The sequence below is a fragment of the Typopeltis vanoorti genome, chromosome 12 (assembly GCF_054136105.1).
Source record: "Typopeltis vanoorti isolate ZY-2024b chromosome 12, IOZ_Tvanoo_1.0, whole genome shotgun sequence".
NCBI classification, from domain to species: Eukaryota; Metazoa; Arthropoda; class Arachnida; order Uropygi; family Thelyphonidae; genus Typopeltis; species Typopeltis vanoorti.
The window spans coordinates 46,063,776-46,090,079 of record NC_143560.1 but is presented as its reverse complement, the minus strand read 5'-3'; the positions used below and the strand labels follow the sequence as shown (position 1 = coordinate 46,090,079).

The 26,304-nt window shown below is 33.8% G+C and overlaps 2 protein-coding genes across 6 annotated transcripts in view; one reads left to right on the top strand and one right to left on the bottom strand.

Moving 5' to 3' along the window:
• Nucleotides 1–3,300: 3,300 nt before the first annotated feature.
• LOC150100748 (pre-mRNA splicing factor CWF19L2) overlaps nt 3,301–26,304 on the bottom strand; it is a 277,753-nt gene continuing 254,749 nt past the window's right edge. For 2 of the 5 annotated variants that reach the window (XM_090402130.1, XM_090402133.1), the window contains one exon: nt 3,301–3,756. Coding sequence is in view for 1 of the 5 variants with exons in the window: in XM_090402133.1 (XP_090258259.1) it covers nt 3,748–3,756 (9 nt within the window). In the remaining 4 variants the exon portion in view is untranslated. Of the gene's footprint in view, nt 3,757–6,503; nt 6,615–8,165; nt 10,348–26,304 lie in introns of those variants that run through there. The other 3 variants (XM_090402132.1, XM_090402129.1, XM_090402131.1) reach the window with 2 other exon arrangements.
• LOC150100749 (fatty acid hydroxylase domain-containing protein 2-like) lies at nt 3,845–14,206 on the top strand. The gene is made up of 3 exons (XM_090401827.1): nt 3,845–3,874; nt 6,443–6,651; nt 13,773–14,206. Exons 1-3 carry the CDS (start codon nt 3,845–3,847, stop codon nt 14,047–14,049), a joined length of 516 nt encoding a protein of 171 aa, XP_090257953.1. The 3' UTR covers nt 14,050–14,206.

Below are 26,304 nucleotides of genomic sequence, written 5' to 3'. Positions count from 1 at the left end.
TATATCAAGCAATACTTAGTCTTTCTTTGAGTTGTAAGTCAGCAGTTAGAATTGAAGTACAGAAAGATGGTTTAATGTTAAATCTGGTGTCAGACAAGGATGTACATTATCCCCTCTGTTATTCATTATCTATATGGATCACATTATGAAGGAAAGTGGTATTAAACATGATATCAAAATTGGAGATGTTAATGTCAGCTCTTTGCTTTATGCGGACAATGTTATACTTCTAAATAAATCTGCTACAAGTCTGCAAGATTCCCTGACTAAATTGAATAACTGTTGTAATAGATATGGTATGAAGGTCAGTAATAAAAAGATGAAGACAATGTAAATACAGAATGGTCGAAAATGTCAACTGCATTGTGAATGGAGAACTTGTGAACAAGTAAAACATTTCAGCTATTTAGGCACGATTTTCAGTGAAGATGATAAATTAAATATTGAAATAGGTAATAGAATCAACAAAGCTGGTATGGTAAGATAGTCAATTGAATAAATTCATATAGAATGAGAGAGAAATTAGTTGGAACACTAAATTAGCTGTATACAAGACAGTGCTGAAACCAGTTTTAACTTATGGATCTGAGAGCTGGGTCAGAAGTAAAACACTTGACCAAAGACTAGAGACCGCAGATATGAGTCCTGAGAAAGATTACAGGTGTGAACAGGTGGCATCAATAGCAATATCATATTATTAAAAACTAGGATATTAGGAAAAAACTTGACATTGTCACGATCCAGGAATGCATTAGCAGAGCTAATCTCAGGTGGTATAGTCATTTAAACAGAATGGGAGAGGAAAGATTAACAAAACAAGTGTTCTCTGCCAGGTTGGCAGGAAAACAACCCAGAGGAAGACCATAATATAGGTGGATTGATACAGTACAAAGTGCCTTAGACGATAGAAATATAAGATCTGATAATGTTGGCATCTTGGTAGGTAATACACTTAATTAGAGGAAAATTATAGATAGGAAGTTAGTAATGATTTAAATTTTTCATGTAGTACTATCATATCCTGTAAACCCATTGAGGGTACATGGCAGGAATTTGATGATGATGATGCTGATATATTTCATTGTGAAGTAGCTGACCAAGATATGCAGTTTTCCTTCTTTTTGTTGTATCTAAAAGTTCACGTGATTTCCCTATTTGTTCTAGTATGTCCCGATTGGATGTCTTTTGCTGTCCATGGGATTTTTAATATTCGTCTGTATATAACCACATCTCAGAGGCTTCAAGTCTTTTTATTGACATTGTCTTCAAGGTCCAAGTTTCTGCACCGTACAGCAGTATAGATCATACATAGCATTTAACCATGCATAGTCTAAGCTCTAAATTTAAACTGCAGTTACACAGTGTTGATTTCATGAAGAGAAAATTTTTTCTTGCCATTTCTGAATTGCAATCTTCAATTAACCAGCATCCAAGATAATTAAACTTTGCCACTCTTTCTATTGGTTTTTCCATTTAAAGAAAGTGTTGAATTAAAAATTGGTTCCTTGCTTATTACCATGAATTTAGTTTTGGTGATATTTATTTTTAATCCCATTTTTACACTCTCTTCATTCACTAGTTTCAGAAGATTTTGAAGATCCTGAATATTGTGTACCAGGAGAGCTATGTCATCAGCATATCGGATGTTACTGATGATTTCACCATTTACACTAATCAAGACTTTTTGAAATATTGCTTCTGAGTATATGTTAAAAAGAAGAAGTGACAGTACACATCCTTGCCTTACTTCACATTTGATGTTAATGGAGTCTATAATAATGTCATCAACTTGAACTGATGCCTTTTGGTTCCAATATAAGTTTTCAATGATCCTGATGTCTTTACCATCTAATCCAATTCTTTTTAATTGTGCAATCATTTTAGCATGTTGGACTTTGTCAAATGCTTTCTCGAAGTCAACAAAACAAATAAATATTTCCTTGTTTTGGTCAATACATTTTTGGAATAAGATCTGAGAACAGAAAAGAGCTTCTCTTGTTCCCAAACCGTTTCTAAAGCCGAATTGGTATCATTGATAGTGTCTTCGCATTTTCTGTATATATATATATTTTTTTTTAATTATTTTCAGAAACATTTTGAGAACAAGACTCATTAGGCTGATCATTCTATAGTCATTACAAGTTTTCGCATTTGCTTTTTTAGGTAGCATGATGAAGGTCGACTGTAACCAGTCTTGAGGGATTATGCCTGTATCGTAGATCTTATTAAATAGCTTTACTAATATATTAATGTTGTCACCTTCTAATAATTTTACTATTTCTGCCAAAGCCTTAGGCTTTTACCATTTTTAGCTGAGTTTAGTGCACATTCTACCTCTGATCTTAGAATGCATGGACCTTCCATATGTTTATAAGCATTTTTTGGGCTCTGTCTGTCATCAGTAAAGAGTTCTATATAATTCACCCATTCTTGTATTTTGTCATCTTTTTTTTTGGATATCATTTCTCTCTCTTTGTTTCGAAGGATACAGAATTGTTTTTTCTTAAATATACCTGAGGTTTCTTTCAGCTTTTTGTGTAGATTATATCTATCATGCTTTTCTTGTGGAATTTCTATTTCTTTACATTTTTCATTCATCCAGATTTCTTTTGCTTCTTTGATCTTGAATTTAATAATTTTCTGAACCTCTTTATATTTTGTTGGACTATGGTTTTTATATGATCTGCATTAATCCATGAGAGAAAGAATTTCATCAGTTATCCAATCTTTCTTTTTTACTTCTCTATTAGGACACAAGGTATTGGTACATTTCTCTGTGAAGACAGATTTTAATTTGTCCAATGATTCATCAAACTCATAATGTCGTCATTCTTGATAAGTGCCACCCCTTGATTAAGATCTTGACTTAATTTGTTTCTTATCTCTTTTTTTTTTTTAATTTTCCTAAATCAAACCGTTTTTGTTGATGTTTCTTAAGTACAGCTTTCAGTCTAAGTTTTAACTCTGCCACCAGTAGGTGATGACCAGAAGCAATATCTGCACTAGGATAAGTTTTTGTACTCTTTATAGAACTTCGAAATCGTTGATTAATTAATCTGTTACTGTGCCTAATTTATAAATTAAACTTTATCATAGGAAAAAAACATAGTATATATATAGGGTTTGGTACTATCCGTGGTTTCATGTATCCAAGGGGGGGGGGTTTCGAACATATCCCCTGCAGATGGGGGGGAATACTGTACATACAGCTGCCAAGCCTGTATGATTCACTGCTATAACCCAAGCTTGGCAGTTGTATATTTCTTAAATTTAAAGAGGGAAGTAAAGTTTTACACACACTCACACATTATTTATGTATTTATTTCTTATGTGAGGGCAGGCCGAGCAGTTATGCATTTCTTACTGACAACAGGTTTATACAGAGTGGCTCATAAGTCACAAAGGGGGTTTAAACATTTAATAACTTTTTTATTTAATTATTTTTTGCTATAATGAAATGCAGAACCTGGAGATCTTAGTTACGAAAAACCACATCTATAAATGCCTTCCATTTTTGGCTTCACAAAAATAGGCATTTTCTATGACAGCTGTTAATGTTTCTGGTTGCAGTGCTCTAATTTCTTCATGAATGTTCTTCTCCTTCAGATGCTGGATCTGGAAAATGTGATTGCAGATCTTTGTAAAATTATTCACTCATAATCAAATGCTGATATTCAAAATAAAATTGCATGATTCTGGATTGTTCTCGATTGCAAACTTCTCCATGATTAATATCCTAAATGTTCCTTAGAATACCTGAAAAAAAAAATTGAAAAAATGAATAATCAAAAACGTTATTCACATTTTAAATCCCTTTCTGTGACATACAAGGTGTGACAAATTCATGGAACAGGCTTGTACTATTTTGTGTATGGTGAGTCAGGAAGATCCTGTACATGTTTGGACCTGTCTGTGCTAATGCCTCGAGTTGTATCAAAACAATCAAACCACTAGTTGAAAGTGTGGTAGAGTTTGCACGTGCATGTTTGTTGCTTTGCCAAAAAAATGAGAGAGGAATTTAGAACAGTGTATTAACATCAAGGTTTTGTATAAAGTTGGGCAAAAGAGCAAGTGAAACTCTAGACACCTTAAGAGTGGTTTATGATGATGATGACGTCATGAAAAAATCTACAATATTTTAGTAGCATAAGAGGTTTAAAGAGGGAAGTAAAGATGTGAGAAAAACAAAAAAAGAAAAATATTTTAGCAAGAATTTCATGCCGGCTGGGGCATCACCTGGTTACACAAGGCCCCTGTTGTTTTTGCCAGGAAACCACAGTGAACAGCAAAAAAAGTCAGTTACTGGAACAAATTCTGAAACATACCCCAACTCAACATCACCAGAGTTCAAGATTGGTGCTATCAACATAAGAAGCCTGAATAGCAAAGAAATGGAGCTAGCTGAGTAACTGGATAAATACCAGATCGACTGAAACAAAAAAGATAAAAACCAGTGAGATCATTGCGAGCAATAAATACAAATTGTTATACTCAAGTAATGAAAATCTAGGAAAAGAAGGAGTAGCTATAATATTCAAGACTAAATACGAGGCTAATCTTCTTGAATGGCAGGCAATATCAAGTCAAGTGATGTGGGCAAATAGTCCATATGTGGTCTAATCAGAGCATTATACAATGGAAGCAGAATCTCCTTACTTCTACAAGTCAGTGTGTTCAACATCATTGCCAAAATGCATTGTGTTGTCCTCACAATTTTGGCAATATGTCCTCTAAATTTTAGATGCTTATCCACCATCACCCCCAAGGTTTCTTATTTCCTCCAACTCCAACAATATATCCCCACCAAGAGTAAATTTTACATCCCATCTTTGTTTTACAAATTTTAAAACTTTACATTTTGCAACATTGAACTGGCATCTGCACTCCCATGCCCGTTCACTCAGTCTATTCAGGCTTCTTGTATGGCCACAGTATCTGCTCTACTCCTCATAGTTCATCCTAACTTTGCATCATCTGTAAACAGCTGTATATCCCCATTCAACAGAATTCAAAATGTCCTATTCAAAATGCTCCACATAGATTGTTTTTTTTCTCATGAACACTCAAAATCTGCTGAAATGATGAAACATCCTCTACAGTGCAATAAAAAACAAGGGATGATTTTTACATAAAGTTTAGTCTTCAAATATTCATCGCAGCATACTTGTATCTACCAATAGTATACAGCAACCAGCATAGTAGTAAATGCACACTTTCTATTGTTTAGTCTTGTTCAAATATTTTCACTAGAGTTGTCAACTGTTATTACTTTTTTTCTAGTTTTTCAGTTTATTCATATAATTATCCTGATGAACTGAAACAAAAATATCATGAAAGTAGTCGAGAAAGTAAAAAATAGTTTCTTATTCAATGCGATTTTTTTTTTTTTTTTTTTTTTGAAAAATACTGGAAGACATTTATTTTTTATGTGAATCTTACCTGCAAAAGGTTGTAAACCTATAGCACATTAGTACTAAGCATGGACTAAAAGTTATATAATCAACATGGAACTTTTTTTCAATCAATTTCAGGCCTCTGATAAGCAGGATGGTGGAATTACCTTAACCATCAGAGATAAATAAAGGATTTTATGTAGTACATGGTGAAAAGAAATCACTCACATTCAAAAGAAAGTTTTGAAATTTAAAACTTTTAAATCGCTAAAATCTCTGCCCAGTTTCTGGTCAAAAGCAGTTCTGTTTCTTGCATTAATTGTTTATTAATGCAAAATCAAATGTTAAATCAAAATTGTAATGTTGTTTATTACAGTTTTGATTTGCCTATTTCCCTCTAGGATGGTGAATGAGGCATGGACAATGAGGTCATACCCCCAAAAAGTGGTACATGACTGCTATTGCTATGAGAAACATTGTCTTAGGTGATGAAACTTATCTTCTACCTAATGACATTCACAACATTCCATGCCTGCAGTGGGACTGAAATCTATGACTTATTTGGTCAAATAGCAGAAGTGCTATTACAAATCAGTTCATCAAATATGACAGTCCAATTATACTGATCACTAAAACCACATTAAATGAAAAGGAAAAACATTCTGAATTAATTTCCATCATTTCATTAAGTAAATGAAAATTAAACACTGTGTATGTGTAAAATGATGTTTGCACAAAATCTAGAATAATCAATTTATTGTTATAAATTTCATAATGTTACAAACCATTATACTTTGACCTCAATGTAAAATACAATTAAGCCAAAGGCCAAGTAGGTTTAGAATACATGAGGGTTGAGTGTTTATATAGTGAATATTTGTTGCCTATAGATACAAGTATATTCTGTTGTCAAGAACAATAGGCAAACATTGATGACATAGCTAGCATGTTAAACATACTGAATTTCTATATATCCACATATATGTATAATTTTATGGTATAGAACAGTTTTATAGTTTATAAAGATTTTTTTTCTCTAAATATTTCAGCGGGTATCACTTCAACGTCTGAAGCAGGTAATAATGCAGGTATTGTTTAACCAAACTGTAGTGGCAGTGCCAGTAATTATTTTGTGTTATTATTTGAGAAAATGGAGAGGCTACGATTCAAGTTTACAGATTCCACCTTTCTGGAAAATATTGTTGGACCTTCTTATATATGCTATAGTAGAAGAAATTTTCTTTTATTATTCTCATAGGTAGGTATAAATGCAAATAAACTCAAATAGTCATGTTATATACCACATTTTTCCGCATATAGGATGAATCCAAAATTAAGAAATCAATATTTTAAAGATAAAACAGAACACATTTGATGTTTTTTTTTAAAATTCAAAGTATATTTAGTAATTAGGTAATATTTTTAAGATATATACTAAGATGCATTTTCTGGGTTAACTTGGTTCGTGTTCTCATGGCCAACCCTTCTCTCTTCATGAAGTTGAAGTACCATTTTGCCTTTCCTGTGAAATCGACAATGTTCATTTTTCTTGCAAATCTTTTTGCCTCATATTGAATAAGCTTGGTTGACACACATATCCCACTCTGGCGCTGCTCCATAATCCAAGTCTTAAGCCTCTGCTCCAAGTTTGGCTATTTTGCTGGTTTTCCTCTTAAGTCTCTCTTCTTTTTTGGCATCTTGAGTAGTTGTTCTTCCTGTTTTCTTCACTGTCCAATCATACACTCAGTGAGAGGAGGTCCAAACTGTCTCTCTGAGGTTTATTTCCATTATTTTACATAATTGATGACTTTTCACTTGAATATTGAAGAATATGACAACCATTTTTTATTTTTGGACATTTTTATGGGCTAGTGCTCAAAATATTGTTAATGCATTAACTTACCCTGCCAATGGAGTTGCTGATGCATGAATGCTTTCAGAGTTCTGATTGCTTTATTCAGAATCAGAGTTAATATGATGTCATTCGACAGGTTAGTGATTGGCAGAAGCCTGTTTCACAGAGATAAGGTACCTGCAGTTTTGGCATGGCAACTGCGGGTTTCTCAACCAGTTACCCCCCCATGTATAAGACAACTCCCAATTTTTGGTCTAAAAATTAAAAAAAAAAGTATTGTCTTATATACGGAAAAATATGGCATTTTCTTTATATACTGTAAAATCATTAAGATTTAATTGAAATTTAATGCATGTCCATAAAATGAAAATTATTTAAAACCAAAACAAAGCAATCAAGCCTTATAATAATTACACTTCTTTTTAAATGGGCATGCTGAAAAAAAAATTTTTTTTTTTTGGGGGGGGGGGGGGAGGGGATTTCAGTAGAATTAAATATCTTATTCACAGAACCATATTTTGATAAGTGTTTGACTTTATTATCATCTAACTCAACGTGATGTCCTGTCAAATGTTTGAACAGTTTCAGTTAATCAGAAAATTGAGAAAAGTTTGTTTGAATTGTACAGTAGATGCTTCCAGACAGTGAAAATGTGCAGTCATTTGTGTGCTTGTATAAGGCTGCACATTATCCTGTTAGAGGAACAGGATAATGTGTTAAATGTGAATTTGTACCTTCAGTTTTCGCGTTGTTCCAATGTAGCTCTCAGAATTAGGAGTAGTGTTGGTAGATTTGATTCTGAATTTACACTGACCATTTTCTTTCCAGAAATCAGTGAAGAAGTGCAATCTTGAAGTTCTTTAGTCTAATCTTTAGAGGTACCTGTGGCATAATTAAAATTAATAACTTAACACGTATAAAAACCAACAGTAATAACTTTAATGAATTAAAGGTACAGATATTTCATACTGAAAGTAATAGTACATCATCAGTGTAGAACAAATAGTTAAAGGAATGGAATGCAAAGTAGAATGTGTGAGTGAATTTGAAGTTCTTTAGTCTAATCTTTAGAGGTACCTGTGGCATAATTAAAATTAATAACTTAACACGTATAAAAACCAACAGTAATAACTTTAATGAATTAAAGGTACAGATATTTCATACTGAAAGTAACAGTACATCATCAGTGTAGAACAAACAGTTAAAGGAATGGAATGCAAAGTAGAATGTGTGAGTGAATTTGAAGTTCTTTAGTCTAATCTTTAGAGGTACCTGTGGCATAATTAAAATTAATAACTTAACACGTATAAAAACCAACAGTAATAACTTTAATGAATTAAAGGTACAGATATTTCATACTGAAAGTAACAGTACATCATCAGTGTAGAACAAACAGTTAAAGGAATGGAATACAAAGTAGAATGTGTGGGTGAATTTGTACAGAACAGTTGGTGGAATACCAATTAAATTGTTGCCGAGTGCCAGAAGATTAATATTAATAAAATATTATCAAATAATTCTTAAAAACTATTTCATTGATAGCTGCATAAGATGAGCATCTCCCAAACTTTTGGAAGAGAGAGAGAGACAGTTATTTTGATTCAAATTCGGCCGATGTAAAAGGGCTTCGCAACTTTCTTTAAAAAGGCATTCATATTTAAACCTGCATCTGTGGAGAAGACAAGCTTTATCCCACTGGATATTATGTTTAGTGTCAATGCTATGTTGTGCTAGACCAGACTTATGAGGTTTCATGTATTCGATATAATACTGATGTTCCTTCATTCTTTTTTCCACAGAACTGCCTGTTTGTCCAAAGTAGGATAAATTACGTTCACATGGTATCTGGTAAACGCTAGCTAATGATAGAGGTGCCAGTTTGTTTTTTGTAGATGGCAACAAGTGAGAAATTTTGTTGATAGGAAAATATGTGGGAATAAGATGATACTTCTTCAAAATTCTGCCAATCGGTTCTGAGATCTGAAATAAAAGGGATTGGAACTCTGCGGTCTGTTGAAGAATCCTGAGGTGTTGGAACATAGGAGTCAATTTGATTAGGGTTGTAACCATTAGATTCTATTAACTTTTTTATAGTGAAAAGTTCTTGTAAGCTTAATGGGGAGGAGCACACTTTATGTGCTCTATTAATTAAGGATTTGATAGTGCCGATTTTTTGAGGTGTGATGAGACTTTTGATGAATGTATCTGCCAGTAAAGTTAGGTTTTCGATAGATGCTTGTTGACAAAGCACCAGAGAATGTACATGTAAGGAGAATGTCCAAGAATGGTAAACTACCAGACTTTTCTTTATCCATGGTGAACTGAATGCATGGGTGAAGGCTATTTATCTGTTGTAGAAATGTGGTAAGTTCCTCTTCAGCATGTGGCCAAATAGCAAAGACATCATCAACATAACGAAACCAAAGAGAGGGTTGGGGATGAATGGAAGAAAACAAGGTGTCGTTGAGATGTTTCAAAAAATAGTTTGCCAAAGGTGGAGACAGGGCTACCCATTAAGGCAGTACCTTCAACTTGTTTGTAGATCTTGTTTTTCCAGCTGAAATATCTTGAATGTATAACAAATTCAAAAATCTTTGCAATATCAGGAGGGTAATCATCATATAGTAAGTTGACAGTGTCAGCTAATGGAATATTGGTAAAAAGGGAAACAATACCAAAACTGGCTAACAAGTCAGACTCTTTGATTTGTTCAAGAAAACGTGTCGAATTTTTGACGAATGATCTATTATGTCCAGTAAGGGCAGTTAATGAATGTGACAAAAATTTAGCAATTCGATAAGTGGGAGACCCATCGTCAATACAATTCACGATGGGTCTTACTGGATAACCTTCTTTATGGATTTTTGGGGGGGGCCATATAAGCGAAGAGTTCTTCCAAAATGAGTGCTCAGTTTATCCACAGTGTTTTGATCCCAACTGATAACTTCATCAAGCAACTTATTTAGCTTAATTTGCGAATTTGTAGGATTATGATTGATTCATTAATTCATTAAAGTGATTACTGTTGGTTTTATACATGTTAAGTTATTAATGAAGTTCTTTAGTGCTGATCACAGTGGCAGCTGGCGAGTGGGGGTGCTGCATATACAAAATAAAAAAAATAAATAATTATTATTTTTTTCCTAATCAGTAACCAATTTATTAATGAATAAATTTACATATTAAAAAATTGCTTTATTAAAAATATTTCACCCCACCACGAACACACACAAATAATAAAGGTTTTGCATTTCACAGTTGAGCAGTGTCGGATTCACTTGTTACGTGCAATGACAAGTGCAAATGAATATCGGCAAGTTGAGCTGCAGTTGGCTGAACGTGATAATTCCAACACTGTGTTAGATTTCAGTGCATTTGTTTCGTAATCTAAAGCGTTAATCGAACAATTCTAATTATTAACTATTCAGTCAATGTCGAAACATAAGCTGTAACCTTTTAACATGTTGTATTGCATTTATATAACATTGTAAGCATTGCTATTATTTATAAACACAAACAAAATTTAATTTTTCCTTTTTTTTCTTTGGAGATGCTGCAGTGTCGCAGTGCTTATGTACAAGCTGCCACTGGCTGATCACCAACAAACAGTACCAATGTCTATGTACTTATGCTAATTCAAATTTTCACTCACAAATGAATTTCAATAATTTGAATGCCTTTCTGTAGATAGAAATTCAATCCCTGCATGGTGGAGTAAGGTGGCTTTTTTCCCCACTGGATCCTGTGCTGGTTATCCCACAGGGCATATTCTGCTAATCCTGAGTAGCCATAGTGGTGATGTAATCAGATGTAATCCTGGCATTCTGATATACAGATGTTGGCTGTCCTATCTATTTATTCATAATAGGAAAGGTTGCAGCTGCAGGGTGCCTGGTAAACTCCAGAGGCTGTAGTTGGTCTTTGGGGGAGCAGATAAGGTTTGCTAGCTTGTTGTGTGGTTTATAAGTGGTCACAAGATTGTACTTTAAGATCTTGGTCACCTTTTCTGAGACACTATGGATATAAGGGATGGTCATAGATTTGTTGTAATCTATGTTTGTGAGGGAGGGGAAAGGATGATGTGAATATGCAGTGTCAAAATTCTTTGCATTTGGTGTGAGGTGTAGCCATTGGACAAAGAAGTGTTTTTTTTTTATGTGGGTGAGCTATGTGGAGTGCATTGTTATCTGAGCAAATGAATTTTGCTTGGTGGAACTAAGGTTTTTATACTTCCAAACAGTTGGGAGGGAGGGGTGATGTGACTATTGATCGATGTATCTTCCTGTGTGCATGTGTATGGGGAGGAGGGGGGTCTGTAGACTGAAGATCAGGGATCCATTTGGTTGTCTAGGAAGGGCAGACTGTTGTTACTTTCCATTTCTGTTGTGATTTGGATCCTTGGATATTGGCTGTTTAAATGGGATAAGAGAGTGTCCTGGCCAAGTGGCCAATACATTATCCACATGGATGGCCAAATAGTGGGGTTTATGGAGAGGAATTTAGAGCATTCTTTTCAAATGTCTCCATGAAAAGTTCACCAGAAAGGGGGGGGGGGAACCCATGGCTATACCCTGAATTCATTTGTAGAATTTTCCTTGCCAAAAATAGCCTGAGTTCATAGTGAACTGAAACAGGGTTGAGATATCTGGAGGAAATTCTGCTTGGATAAGTACCAAGGTCTTTACGTGGGACATTTGTGAATAAAGAGGAGACATTAAAACTAATCATTAAGTCAGTGTGCAAGATCTTGTATACTGGACTAAAAATGGGCTGAGTTGCTGATATGTGACGAGGTATTGCCAGTAGTACAGGAAAGCACTTTGGCTAAATGTTCAGTTAGTTTGTAGGTGGATGAGTCTATACCAGCTATAAGTGGGCATAAAGGTACATCCTCTTTATGGATTTTTGGAAGTCCATAAATATGGGGGATGGGTCTGGAATTGTAGAGTTTTAGTTTGTTAGTTAAATCTGCTGGCCAGGAAGTAACACTTTTTAATACTCTATGGATGGTTGTAATCTGTGTATGGGTGGGGTCATAATTCAGTAGGTGGAATGATCTTTAAGAAAGGTGGTTATTTTTTTTTTTTTAATAATCCTTATGGCTTAAAATGATAGCAGCACTGCCCTTGTCTGCTTTCAGGATTATTATTATTTTGTTATTTCTTAGATGTAGCAGGACTTTATATTCCCTGTTGGACAGTTTGCTTCAAGGAGGTTTTGCCTGTGATAGCATGTTAACTACATCAGGCCTAATATTGTTGTTCTCAGTGGTGGGAAGGTTGTAGATTCCATGCTTGATCTGGATCATAAATTCACCACTACTCTTGAAGCAGATGACATCGCACTCAGTGGCAGCCAAACTTTGCCATTGCACCTAGACACATACCAGCTAAAGAATTTATGATCCAGATCCAGTTTTTCATCTTTGTCGCTCAAGTGTGCTTGCGTCTAATATAAGTGTATTAATCCCTGATTATGAAATATAGGAAATAAGAAGTAAATAATTTTATTTATTAATAAATACGTTAATTTTCTTAAACAATATATGATGCTTCACACTAAACAGTGAGAAAATGTAGTGAATGAGCACTTTTTTATTTTTATGAATGCTGCTACAGTCATACCCCACTTACGCGAATCCGGAGTTACGCAGTTTCTTATATGTACATATTCCTGTCCAGCTTCACGCCTCACCACTAGTTGTATCTTTCTGGCGCCAACCGCATTCACCAGTGTTGCACATGCTGTGAACAAGCACTGACGTGTTTCGCATGGCCTCCATTCATGCATGATTTTTATAGTCTACAAACCTTGCGATTGTTTGACGTTATGTTCTTGATAAAACATGTTATCACATAAAAAATAATAATGGCATCCAAAGAAAGCAAGTCTGATTCTTCTACAGCTAGCAAGAAAAGAAAAACATTGACTTTGGAAACAAAACTCAACATTAAGGATTTTGAAGGTGGAATGAAAATTTGTGAGCTAGCAAAGAAGTTCGATCTACAGGAATCCACAGTAAGATCAATCATAAAAGAAAGGTTTATAGATTTTGGAGGACATAGATTCTAACGAGGAAAGAATTGTAGCCACAAGGTAAGGAATAAAAAAATCATTAGCTTGCTATGAAAAAATTTTGCATGACAAGAAAAAGACATTATGCCGTCAGACGAATCTATTAGATTTTATGAAACCATTGACATCGAAATAACTTTCTTTTTTTTTATGTACGAAAAACTACAATTATGATTATATTTCTTAAAAAATATAGGTGTTTTTGTAAACCTTTGGTCCCAATTAACTAATATTTTGTATGTTTGTATATATAAATTACATGCAAAATTATACCCAGAGTTACGCGAATTTGACTTATGCACTTTTTGTTGGTCCCATCTACCTCGTAACTTCGGGGTATGACTGTACATGGTTGTTTTGCAGGGAAAAAAGAACAGCATTACTTTCAGAAATTCTATCAATATCATAGTTGCCTTCATGATAACTAAGTATTTTTTGACAATTTTCAGGCTTCTTCACCATCCGCGGTTCTACAAAAATTATCATAAACGTCACCATGAATGGATATCACCAATTGCTGTCACTGCCATTTATTGTCATCCAGTAGAGCACGTGCTGTCAAATGTTCTACCATCTTATCTTGGACCTGTTATTGCTGGTTCCCATATTGTTAGTCAGTGGTTATGGATGGCATTGACAACACCTTATGGAGTAATAGTTCATTCTGGATATTATCTTCCTCTATTACCATCGCCTCTAGCTCACGATTTTCACCATCTTAAGTAAGTATATTCATGAAATATTTATCATGATTATTCACCGTAATAAATGATTACTCTGATTCTGTGTCTAGACATTTCATCATGGGAAAATTGATTGCAAAAAATTCATTGTGGAGAAATTTCATTTCAGGGAAATTAATCACATGAAAATTCTTTGCGAATATATATGAAAAAAATAAACATTTTATATATTATTTGATATTTCGATTTTATTTAGCTTTCTGAAATTTTTTATTCCGTATAAAGTTATTAATATTCTTTATTCTACAGGCTCTGTAGAAGGAATTAGAATAGTTATTAGGGAGAATAAACTATTTAAGAATAGTTAGAGAGAAAGGGAACAATATTTAAGAATATTTATTCTTCTAACCATTTACTACTTTTCTTTTTCTGTGCATTTAGACACCCGCCCAGATGTGATATCTTTTTTTATCTGAAACTAATTCAGAAGATAAGGTGTAGATGAAATTCAATAATTGAATACACATGTATTTTGAAAACGACTCCACTTTTCCTGCATATGAAAGATATGTTTACATCATCATCAAATTCCTGCCATGTACCCTCAAAGTGGTGTACAGGATATGATAGTACTACACAAAAAATTTACATCATTACAAACTTAATATATCTACAATTTTCCTCGAAATCAGTTTGTTACTTGTCAAGACTTCAACATTATCAGATCTTATATTTCTATCGTCTAAGGTACTTTGTACCGTATCAATCTACCTATATCTTGGTCTTCCTCTGGGTCGTTTTCCTGCCAACCTAGCAGAGAACACTTGTTTTGCTAATCTTTCTTCGCCCATTCTGTTTAAGTGACCCTACCACCTGAGATTAGCTCTGCTAACGCATTCCTGGATGCTGACAATGTCAAGTTCTTTCCTAATATCCTCATTTTTAATATGATATTGCTATTGATGCCACCTGTTCATGCCTGTTATGCTCAGGACTCTCATATCTGTGGACTCTAGTCTTTGGTCAAGTGTTTTACTTCTGACCCAGCTCTCAGATCCATAAGTTAAAACTGGTTTGAACACCGTCTTGTTCACCAAGCTTTTCTTCCACTTGTATACAGCTAATTTAGTGTTCCGACTAATTTCTTTCTTATTCCATATGAATTTATTCAATTGACTTCCTACCATACCAGCTTTGTTGATTCTGTTGTCTATTTCCAAATTTAATTTACCATCTTCAGTAAAAATCGTGCGTAAGTAGCTGAAATGTTTTACTTGTTCCGCGTTCAAAACACAGTTGACATTTTCAACCATTCTACCTATATTCGTTGTCTTTTTAGTGCTAACCTTGATATCATATTTATTACAACAGTCATTCAATTTAGTCAGTGAATCTTGCAAATTTGTAGTGGATTTATTTAGAAGTATAACATTGTCTGCATAAAGCAAAGAGCTGACATTAACATCTCCAATTCTGATATCATGTTTAATACCACTTTCCTTCATAATGTAATCCATATAAATAATGAATAACAGACATGATAATGTACATCATTGTCTCACACCAGATTTAACATTAAACCATCTTCCTGTACTTCCTTCAATTCTAACTGCTGACTTGCAACTCAAATAAAGACTAAGTATTGCTTGATATAATGCCCCATGGACACCATATAACTGTAGCGTATTGAATAACTTCTCTCTTGGAACCTTATCATATGGCTTTTCCAGATCGACAAAACTTAAATACAGATCTTTGTTATATTCCCATGCTTTCTCAACTATTTGTCGTAAAGTGAAGATCTGATCCTGACACCTCTATTTGACCTGAATCCAGCTTGTTCTTCACCAAGCTTTTCTTCCACAATTCTTCTCAACTGTTTCTCAAGTATACTTGCATAGATCTTGCCAGGAACACTCAGTAGGGAAGTACCTCTGTAATTCTCAGATTCAGTTTTATTTCCCTCTTTTATATATGGGTACTATTAAAGCTCTACTCTGATCATCGGGAGTTCATCCCTCTGTCCAGGCTTTTTTGAGCTATGCAGTGCAGCCACTGTAAGACTTTTATACCACCATACTTCACCATTTCTGGTCAAATATCATCTACTCCTGCTGCCTTTCCATATTTCATGCCTTTGATGGCTTTTTCTACTTCAAGAATGGATATGTATTCCTGACTGTATGCCTGTTGAGTGTTTTTTTACCACTGTGCTATCAGCTATCACTGCTTGTTTCATTTAGCAATTTTTCGAAGTAATTACTCCATACTTCAAGGATTTCTTTTTCTCCTGTTTTCATGTCACCTTTATCATCACTAACTCCTTTCATAGCATTCTTTCCTCCATTTCTAAGCTTCTTCAACAACCTCCAGAATATCTTACCACTTTCTTGATATTTATTTTCTATCTTTTTCCAAAGTCCTCCCATGACTTTTGTTTAGCTAGTTTTACAGAGTGTTTCGCTTTCTTACATTTGTCTCTGTATGTAAGAAACCACATGTCTCTGGGTGAATCAATCAGGGTTTTCAAAGTTTGCCACTGAATCTCCAAGATTTGGTTCCTGTTCTCAAACTCTTTCATTTTTTCTTCTATATTCTTTGTGTGTTTTAGTCTACAGTTCATATCTGAGAGCTGCTCAACTTTTATTCACTTTAAAACTTTCTTACATGTTATTCTTTTCAATATGAAATTCAATTTTATCCTGCTCAAGACTAAATAGTGATCGCTTCCAATTTCAAATCCTCTGTACACTCTGGTGTCCTGCACCAGGGAGAAAACATCACTATCAACAATAACATAGTCAATGAGACTTTTCTTTTTCCTTGCCTCTTCTCTCCATGTGAATTTGTGCAGATTTTTATGTTGGAACATGATGTTAGTAATAACCAGTCCATGTCCTGAGCAGAAATCCAACAAGTATTTGCCATTATTATTAGCTTTGCTCTTTTCTCCAAATTTTTCCAAAATATTTTTGTATGTCTGACAATCATTTCCCACTCTGCTCTTTAGATCCCCAACAAGGACCAACTTTTCCTTTTTCATTGTGTCTGTTGCTTTTTCTAAAGCATCAAAAAAAAATAGTACCAATCTTTATTGGTACTATTAACATAAGAAGGGCTGTTCGCCCTTATGTTAATAATAGTCTGGGCGAAAACAGTGAAAAGTCAGGTACTGTTCCAGTAGCTGACTTTTCACTGTTTGTCCAGGTTCCCTGGCGAAAACAACGCGGCGGCGGCGGGGGGGGGGGGGGGGGGGGGCGCATTGTTTAACTGGGCGAAGCCCCAGCTAGCATGAAATTTTGTCATGTTGTACCATCAATTTGTATATTGGTTTAAGCCAATAAGAATACAATTTTTTCAGCTAAATCCCAAATTGCCAGATCATCCTCGTTCGTTCAGTATCCAGGTAGATACCCAACAGGGTGCACCACAAGAAGGTTAGGATTGGACATTAGGTGAGAAGCCCTGGTCGGTTCTCTGCATTCCTCTAAAGGCTATGTGGAGGTCTCCTCTCAGTTATACAGCTTTGACCCTTAAGCACACCCAGATATGTTTACGTTGTTTTTAATTACAGAGCTAGTTTAAGATCAGAGGTGCACTTCTGAGTAATTATATTAAAGAAAATGATAATAAAATTACATATATCCTATCCTCATTATGTAAATCACCATAAGCTAAAATGTCATCTGCGGGTGCAATATTAGTCTTTACCTTTTCCTCCAATACTAGTATTTTATTACACTAAGAAATTGTAAATTTTATATTTAGTCTTCTTTACTGAAAAAAAAAAAAATAAATAATTATATATATATATATATATATATATATATATATTGTAACTGGTATTTACTCGGATTGTAGACATTTTAAATCATAATTTTACTGACTAAGAACACCGAGGTAAGGTAAGATAAAAACTTTAATTAAAACACAACTAGTTTTGTCGGAATGTCGACTTCTTCAGATGTACAAATAGCAAGATAAAACATGGGCTTCTCATATAAACAAGTTAGGAATAGCAGTCAGATTCGAACTTGCGTCCGCATGGCAGGTCTAACATGAGGTGTTAGTGAGTGGGAACTATCTCGAGAGCACCAGAACTGAATTACTGCGCTGTGTGAGTCAGGTAAGCTATAACTTAAATTGTTGTTTACGTGTGAGGGATCCAGAATTATTTCTTTTGATTCTAAGCTGCATCTTTCTAGTTCGTCAGTGCATTTATGGATATTAGTAGTAAGATTCCAGTCTATCTGATGTTGACACTCTTCTAAATTAGAGTTGGCAGAGAAAAGGACATGACTGGAGAGGATGCTTGCATGGATTTCTACAACTGCAGATGATTTTATAAACTCCTGGGAACTGAAGTTGGTTATGCATTTGCGGAAAACCATATTATGGGTAAACTGATAAGTCGGTCTCACTACATCTCGAAGAGCATCGAAATGATATCTCTTACAACAGACTCATGCAAGCACCCTCTCCAGTCATGTTCTTTTCTCTTCCAACTCTAATTTAGAAGAGCGTCAATACCAGATAGACTGGAATCTTACTATTGTATCCATAAATGCACTGACGAACTAAAAAGATGCATCTTAAAATCAAAAGAAATAGTTCTGGACCCCTCACACATGAACAGCAATTTAAGTTATAGCTTACCTGACTCACACAGCGTAGTAATTCAGTTCTGGCACTCTCGAGATAGTTCCCACTCACTAATGCCTCATGCTAGACGTGCCAAGTGGACATAGTTCAAATTTGACTGTTGTTATTCCTAACTTGTTTATATGAGAAGTCCATGTTTTATCTTGCTATTTTTCCAGTTTGTGATAATTTGTACACCTGAAGAAGTCAGCATTGTGACGAAACTAGTTGTGTTTTAATTAAAGTTTTTATGTTACCTTATCTTGGTGTTCCTAGTCAGTAAAATTATGATTTAAATTTTATACATATACAGTAAAACCTGTTTTTACGTTCCCGCAATTTACGTTTTCCTGCCATTCATTCATTTTCTGTTGGTCCCATCTTAAGGCCTATTCTCACGATGTATTGTTTTCCCACCATTAACAACTTGATGTGGATGTTATTTCCCGTGATTTGCGTTTTTTTTTCTCGGTGGCAATACCGATTTTCGAATCGATTTCAGCAGAAATTTGCACATTTCTGTTCTCAGGTGGCATTGCTTTCGGCTGTAGTTTAAATAATTTATCTTAGTAATTCTGGTGTGTTTTTTTAATTATTAATTAGGTGAAAAAAATATATATACAGTAAAAACCCGGTTTTAAGTTCCTGCAATTTACATTTTCCTGCCATTTACGTCATTTTCCGTTAGTCCTGTCTTAAGGCCTATTCTTACGATATATTTTCCAGCCATTAGCAACTTAATGTGGACGTTATAACCCGTGATTTGCATTTTTTTCTCTGGTGGCAATACTGATTTTCGAATTGATTTCTGCAGAAATCTGTGCATTTCTCTTCCCAGATGGTGTTGCTTTCAGCTGTAGTTTCGTTTTCGCCATCACGGTGACCTGCACGTTTGCAGCAGTAATGTAGTAATGAATGATACCGTGATTTTTCAATCACAGTACGAACTGATATTGCAGAATTTCTGCTACGTAATTTAGCGTGTGAAAGTTGCTTTCAAGTTGCGATGGTGGATTATCCATGTTGGTAATATGGAGAAAAAAGACAGAAAATGTATTTCGGTAGAAGAAAAGACGGCAATTCTGCAACGTGTAAATTGGCATGCTGGAACACGTGTGCATTTAGCATAAGATCTTGGACTCTCTGTGTCCACTTTGAACACGATAGTAAAAAACAGGTCAAGCATTGAACTCAGTGCAAAGTAATCTGGTGCTAAGTAAAAAAAAAAAAAAAAAAAAAAAAAAAAAAAAAAAAAAAAAAAAAAATTAAAGATTTTTTTAAATAGATAAATGTAAGTAATTGTAAATTCATTTATTTTCAGTTATTAAATTTTGTAATCTAGTATGTAGACTCACATACTAGCAGAAAGTCATCTTTTACCCTTTTTTTTAATGTTTTTTTACATCAGTCCCTTGAAAAGTGTAAAAAAGGGGTTTTACTGTATATACGAGATTAATTACTTCTCTTGTGAAACACTCAAAAATAAACTGTAACCAGAAATATGTCGTTAACAACTGACTAGATAGCGTAACCTCTTCCACCAATGAAATATGGATTTGAAACTCGCAATGGGCACGGATGTGTGTAATTGTTTTTAGTTAAGAGATTAATTTCGTTGTCTGATGTGAGACCACAGCACTGCTTATTGGAGGACTGAAGTGGCTTGAGTGGTCTCCATGTTAGATCATGGAATTTGAGCAGGATTTTTGAACCAGGTTAAAATGAAACAGAAATTAGGAAACTTACCATCAATAAATATATTACTTTCATTGTATAAGAATAAAAATATTATGAATATCTAATTAAAACCTAAATAAATAATACATAATACATAAAAAACAAAATAAAACTATATTTTGTGAAATTTATCTTGTACTGCATTTACTTATCATATATTGGTATCAATGCAATATCACTTCAATTTTCTAGCAAATAACATTTTCAGCAAATTTTTTCTGCAATGAATTGTCCGTGAACCTTCTGATTTTCAGGATACAATATTTTTTAATAAACAGATCTTACACTTTTTAGAAATTTATTTCATTTCATTTTAACTTACACAGTGAGAACAATCCCCACTGAAATATAACAGAAATTATTATTATTGCAATATGTTTTGTAAAACTATTAAAGCACTTAATACTAGTAACTATTAACCTCCATATTAACCTTGATTTATAAGTCAATAAATGCATGGATGCAAATACTACTGAAATTTTTGTATATACAATGCATAAATTATTTGATATATTTCATCCCTATAAATGTTTAGGGATGAAACATTTATAGGGATGTTTAATTCAGAATGTGTGGTATGGTCTGTTTTATATCATTATTGAAATCAGAGAACCAACTACAGCTGGTTCCCTGATATTTAGTTAACTAGATAGTGAATGAACAAATAAGGCCCAGAGGTTTGATATTTAAATCACATTGGCGCGTAGTCCCATTAAACAAGGAGTTTTGGTCTTGTTCTCTTTGGGGAATCAGAGCAACAGCGAAAACTTAGCTACTGAAATTACATAACACTCAATGAAATGAGGATTTATATAATGTGGAAAAGAACTATAGCGAGCAGAGGAATTACAAAAATACCACATTGACATAATTAGTCACTGAGCTACTTCCAAACAATAACCATAATTTATTGTTGGGTTCACGGACAATTCATCGTGGAAAAAATTCACTGAAAACGTTATTTGCTAGAAAATCAAAATGATATTGCAATGACACCAAAATAGTTTTTTATATGTATTATTTGTTTAGATTTTAATTAGATTTTCATAATATTTTTATTCTTATACAATGAAAATAATATATTTATTGATCGGTGAATTTCCTAATTTCTGTTTCACTGTAATTTTTATTCAATTTAACCTGGTTCGGAAATCATGCTCAAATTCCATGACCAAACATGGAAACCACTCAAGCCACTTGAGGCCTCTAATAAGCAGTGCTGTGGTCTCATATCACATGATGAAATTCATCTCTTACCTAAAAACAATTACAAACATGTGCTCATCACGAGTTTTGAATCCACAGCTCATTGGTGGAAGAGGGTAAGATATCTAGTCAGTTGTTAACGACATGATATTTCTGATTACAGTTTATTTTTGAATGTTTCACAAGAAAAGTAATTAATTACGTACTTTATTTTGGGAGCATCTATCTATCTACCTATATATATATATATATTCTATTTTTTTTTTTTTTCGGTAAAGAAGATTAAATATAAAATTTAAAATCTTCTTCGGCACTACAGCCCCATACAGGGCGTTAGGCTCCCATTTTTGGGCTTCATAACTCACCACAAGGTGGGGTCATTACCCCCACACTCAACCAAGTATAATTGTCTGTGAAGTGTTGTGTTCTTAAGGCCGGTTTGCCTGCTTTGTGGAAGGAAAAACCCTGCAGTCGACCAAGACCGGCTAACTTGGCCATGTCTGAGAAAGATCCTTAATTCCTCACATCAGTGATGAGAATCGAACGCAGCACATTCCTTTCCCAGGCATATGGTTGTGGAGCGTGTAACCAGTCAGCTAACCATGCAGATAATTTAAAATCTTAGTGTTATAAAATACTAGTATTGGAGGAAATGGTGAAGACTAGTAATGCACCTGATGGCAATTTAGCTTATGCTGCTTTACATAATGATGATAGGATTTACGTAAATTCTTATGTAAATAGGATTTACGTAAATAAATATAATTATTCAAAAGTTAACCTATGATCTTAAACTAGCTCTGTAAATGATAGTAGAGTTCAACATGTCTTTTGTATGCAGGAAAAGCAAAGTCATTTTCAAAATACATGTGAATTCAATAATTGAAACACGTCTCCTTCTGAATTAGTTCAGATAAAAAAATATATCACACCTGTATGGATATCTAAATGTGCAGAACAGAATGTCCTGTCTCCTTAACTATTCTTAAATATTTTATTCTCCCTAAATATTCTTCAATATGGTGCTCTTTCTCCCTAACCATCCTATCCCAGTTCTGTAACAATTAATAGTTCATCTACAGAGCCTCTAGTAAAAAAGAATATTAATAACTTTATACGGAATAAAAATTTTCAGAAAGCTAAACCACCACTGGTATTTCTACAGACAATCACAAAGATCCATGACCATGGCAGGATTCGAACTCACAGCCTTTTAGCTGGAGAGCAGATATGCTATCTACTCAGCCAACCAGGCCGGTTGGCTGAGTAGATAGCATATCTGCTCATCTGGATTTACGTAAATTCTTATGTAAATAGGATTTACGTAAATAAATATAATTATTCAAAAGTTAACCTATGATCTTAAACTAGCTCTGTAAATGATAGTAGAGTTCAACATGTCTTTTGTATGCAGGAAAAGCAAAGTCATTTTCAAAATACATGTGAATTCAATAACTGAAACACGTCTCCTTCTGAATTAGTTCAGATAAAAAAATATATCACACCTGTATGGATATCTAAATGTGCAGAACAGAATGTCCTGTCTCCTTAACTAGTCTTAAATATTTTATTCTCCCTAAATATTCTTCAATATGGTGCTCTTTCTCCCTAACCATCCTATCCCAGTTCTGTAACAATTAATAGTTCATCTACAGAGCCTCTAGTAAAAAAGAATATTAATAACTTTATACGGAATAAAAATTTTCAGAAAGCTAAACCACCACTGGTATTTCTACAGACAATCACAAAGATCCATGACCATGGCAGGATTCGAACTCACAGCCTTTTAGCTGGAGAGCAGATATGCTATCTACTCAGCCAACCAGGCCGGCTATTTCTTAAATTTTTTAAAAATCTCTCTTATATGAGAAATATTTCTTTTCTTTTTTTTTTTTTCACATCTATCCACGATGAATAACTTTATACTGAATAAACATTTGCAAAAAGCTAAATATAATCGAAATAATAAATAATATATAAAATATTTCTTAAATTTTTTAAGAAACATTTTGTAAAAATATTTCTTTTTTTTTTTCACATATATCTGCGATGAATTTCCATGCAATTAATTTTCCCGTGGTGAAATGTCTGGACATGCAATATTGTACTCGGGTAATAACTATCAGAAAAAGGAAGTATACAATTACACACACACACACACACACACACACACACACACACACACACACACACACACACACACACACACACACACACACACACACACACACACACACTCCTTGAAAGGCAGACAATTTTAAACAGTGATGTGTAAAAATAGTAAGTAAGTAGTAAAAATAGATTCTTAAATTTAAATATGTTAAAAATATTATATTTTGCATGAATGCAAAGCACACTACAATATGGTATTTTAAGTTGAGGAGTCTATCACACAATGCTGAAACCTCTAGTTTCAACTCAGAATAAAGTAATTCAAATCTTACCTAGAAACAAATACAAGAATACTGCAATGTGCAATACATGCACCATACTAAACATACTACCCCGTAGATATTAATATGCTTATAAGGTACTGTTATTCATAAAAAACAATAATGAATACATGTCAAGCAAGATGCTTTCCTTAGTAGATATAAGGACAGAAAATATCCAACTTAATTTATTCAAATTAAGTAGATATTCAATCCAACATTGTTTCACAGCCAAATAGAAACTATAAGCAATTCATGCTGAATATAGAAACTATAAAAGTTTTGGCGGATCCAAGTGTAAGCAAGCCTTTCATGACAGGGGCAACTCATAGTAAAGGTGGAGTAAGCTCTGATCACTATCCTTAGTATTTTCCATAATGTAAAACACATCTCCGTTTTTGGATTTTGTGATGTGACCTTTTTTGGCAACTCGTATGCTAAAGTATAAGTTCTGCATCACTTTAACCTGAGTATTTATCTGCGTCTGGCTTCCACTGACAAGATCTCAACAAGGGTCGAAACTGGTCTGGGTCGGTTGGTTGGCTTCTAGTTTATTTGGTACAAAAACTACAAAGGTCATACTGTACCATACTAAAGGTTATAAGCATTTACAGAAAAATAATTTCATAAAGCAGCATCGCTAGGTAAACAGAACTCCTGCAGAGGGCACAGCAACACACAAGATCAGAGGTTATTACAGTAGTGCAAAAATAGTTAACAATATAAGTTAATACATAAAATATGAAACACTAAGCCAAGGAACACAGTATCTACATATATGTAAAATTATAATAGATGCCTTTATAGCAGTACAAAAATAGGCAAAAAGGGATTATTATACAATATGCATGTATGAAAATTATATTTAGTAATGCAGTAGAAACAGAATTTAGAATACATATAAACAGAATTACTAGAAAGTACACAAATACGTAAGATGTCCTACAGCATTACATGATTATTCGAAAAATAAAGCAATAAATAAGATGCATACACAAAATGCATGTTAAGTGATACAGTATCTACATATAAACAAAATTACTGCAGAGGTTTCAGCAGTACATAAATAGATAATTATAGGTTAACATATGTATATACAAAACAAGTCAAGGAAAGCAGTGTCTACATCTAGGAAGATTACAACAAACATTATTATACTAATAAAAGGAATTATTATATACAGCATTGATGCATAAAATTTAAGTTTAGCATTATGGTATTTACATATTAACAAAATTACAGCAGAGTGATACAAATATACAAGATCAAGGCCTATGATAATACATAATTGGTCAGATATATTACAAATAAAAGATAAAAGTTAAGTTAAGCAAAAAAGTATTTACATATAAACAAATTTATGGTCAAATGTGTTTGTACAAATTAATTCTTTCTAAAAAATTAAAAACATCATGCAGTTTGCCTGAGTCTGCTAGCATTTCCCTGAGTGTTAGATAGGTGAAAATTTCATTCCTCTCTCGTGTAAAATTTTGACAATCTACCAGAATATGATGAATACTAAGATGTGTGTTGCATTTTTCACATATGGGAGGGTCATCAGCTCTCAGTAAATGAGAATGCGTAAGGTGACTGTGACCTATGCGGAGCCTAGCAAGGACAACCTCCTCCCTTCTCTTTGTACGTTGACTAGAAAGCCAATGTTTAATTTCAGGTTTAATGTTATATCATTTGTTTGTTGATGTTTCTTGCCATGTTAACTCCCACTGAGCAATTAGCCTTGATCTTATAAGTTGTCTGTATATGGAACTGTCAAATAGTATGTGGAGAAGGTATGGGCTGATTTAGCAGCCCCCCCCCCCCATAATGTATAACATCATACATATCCAGTAGGAGATGTGTTTTACATTATGGGAAATACTAAGGATAGTGATCAGAGCATATACCACAGTTTGCTTACGCTTGGATCCACCGAAATTTTTATACTTTCTCTATTCGGCTTTGAAATAACGTTGGATTCAATATCCACTTAATTTGAATAATTTTGCATCACTGAAGTGAAACCTTTTGGCTCTCTTTTTTCAGTACTTTGTTTTATTTTGTTCCAATACCTAATTAATGTTATGCATTTTTTTCTGTACATATTAGCAAATGTCTCCTATGATTTTATTATATTCTATATTATATATACATGTACATATGTGTATATAATAATGATGATGCATTACATAAAACATGATTATTCAAAATGTTGTACTACAATATGAAGCTTAGAACAAAGAATAGTTATCAGAGAAAGGAAGAAGAGGAAGAAGTATACTATT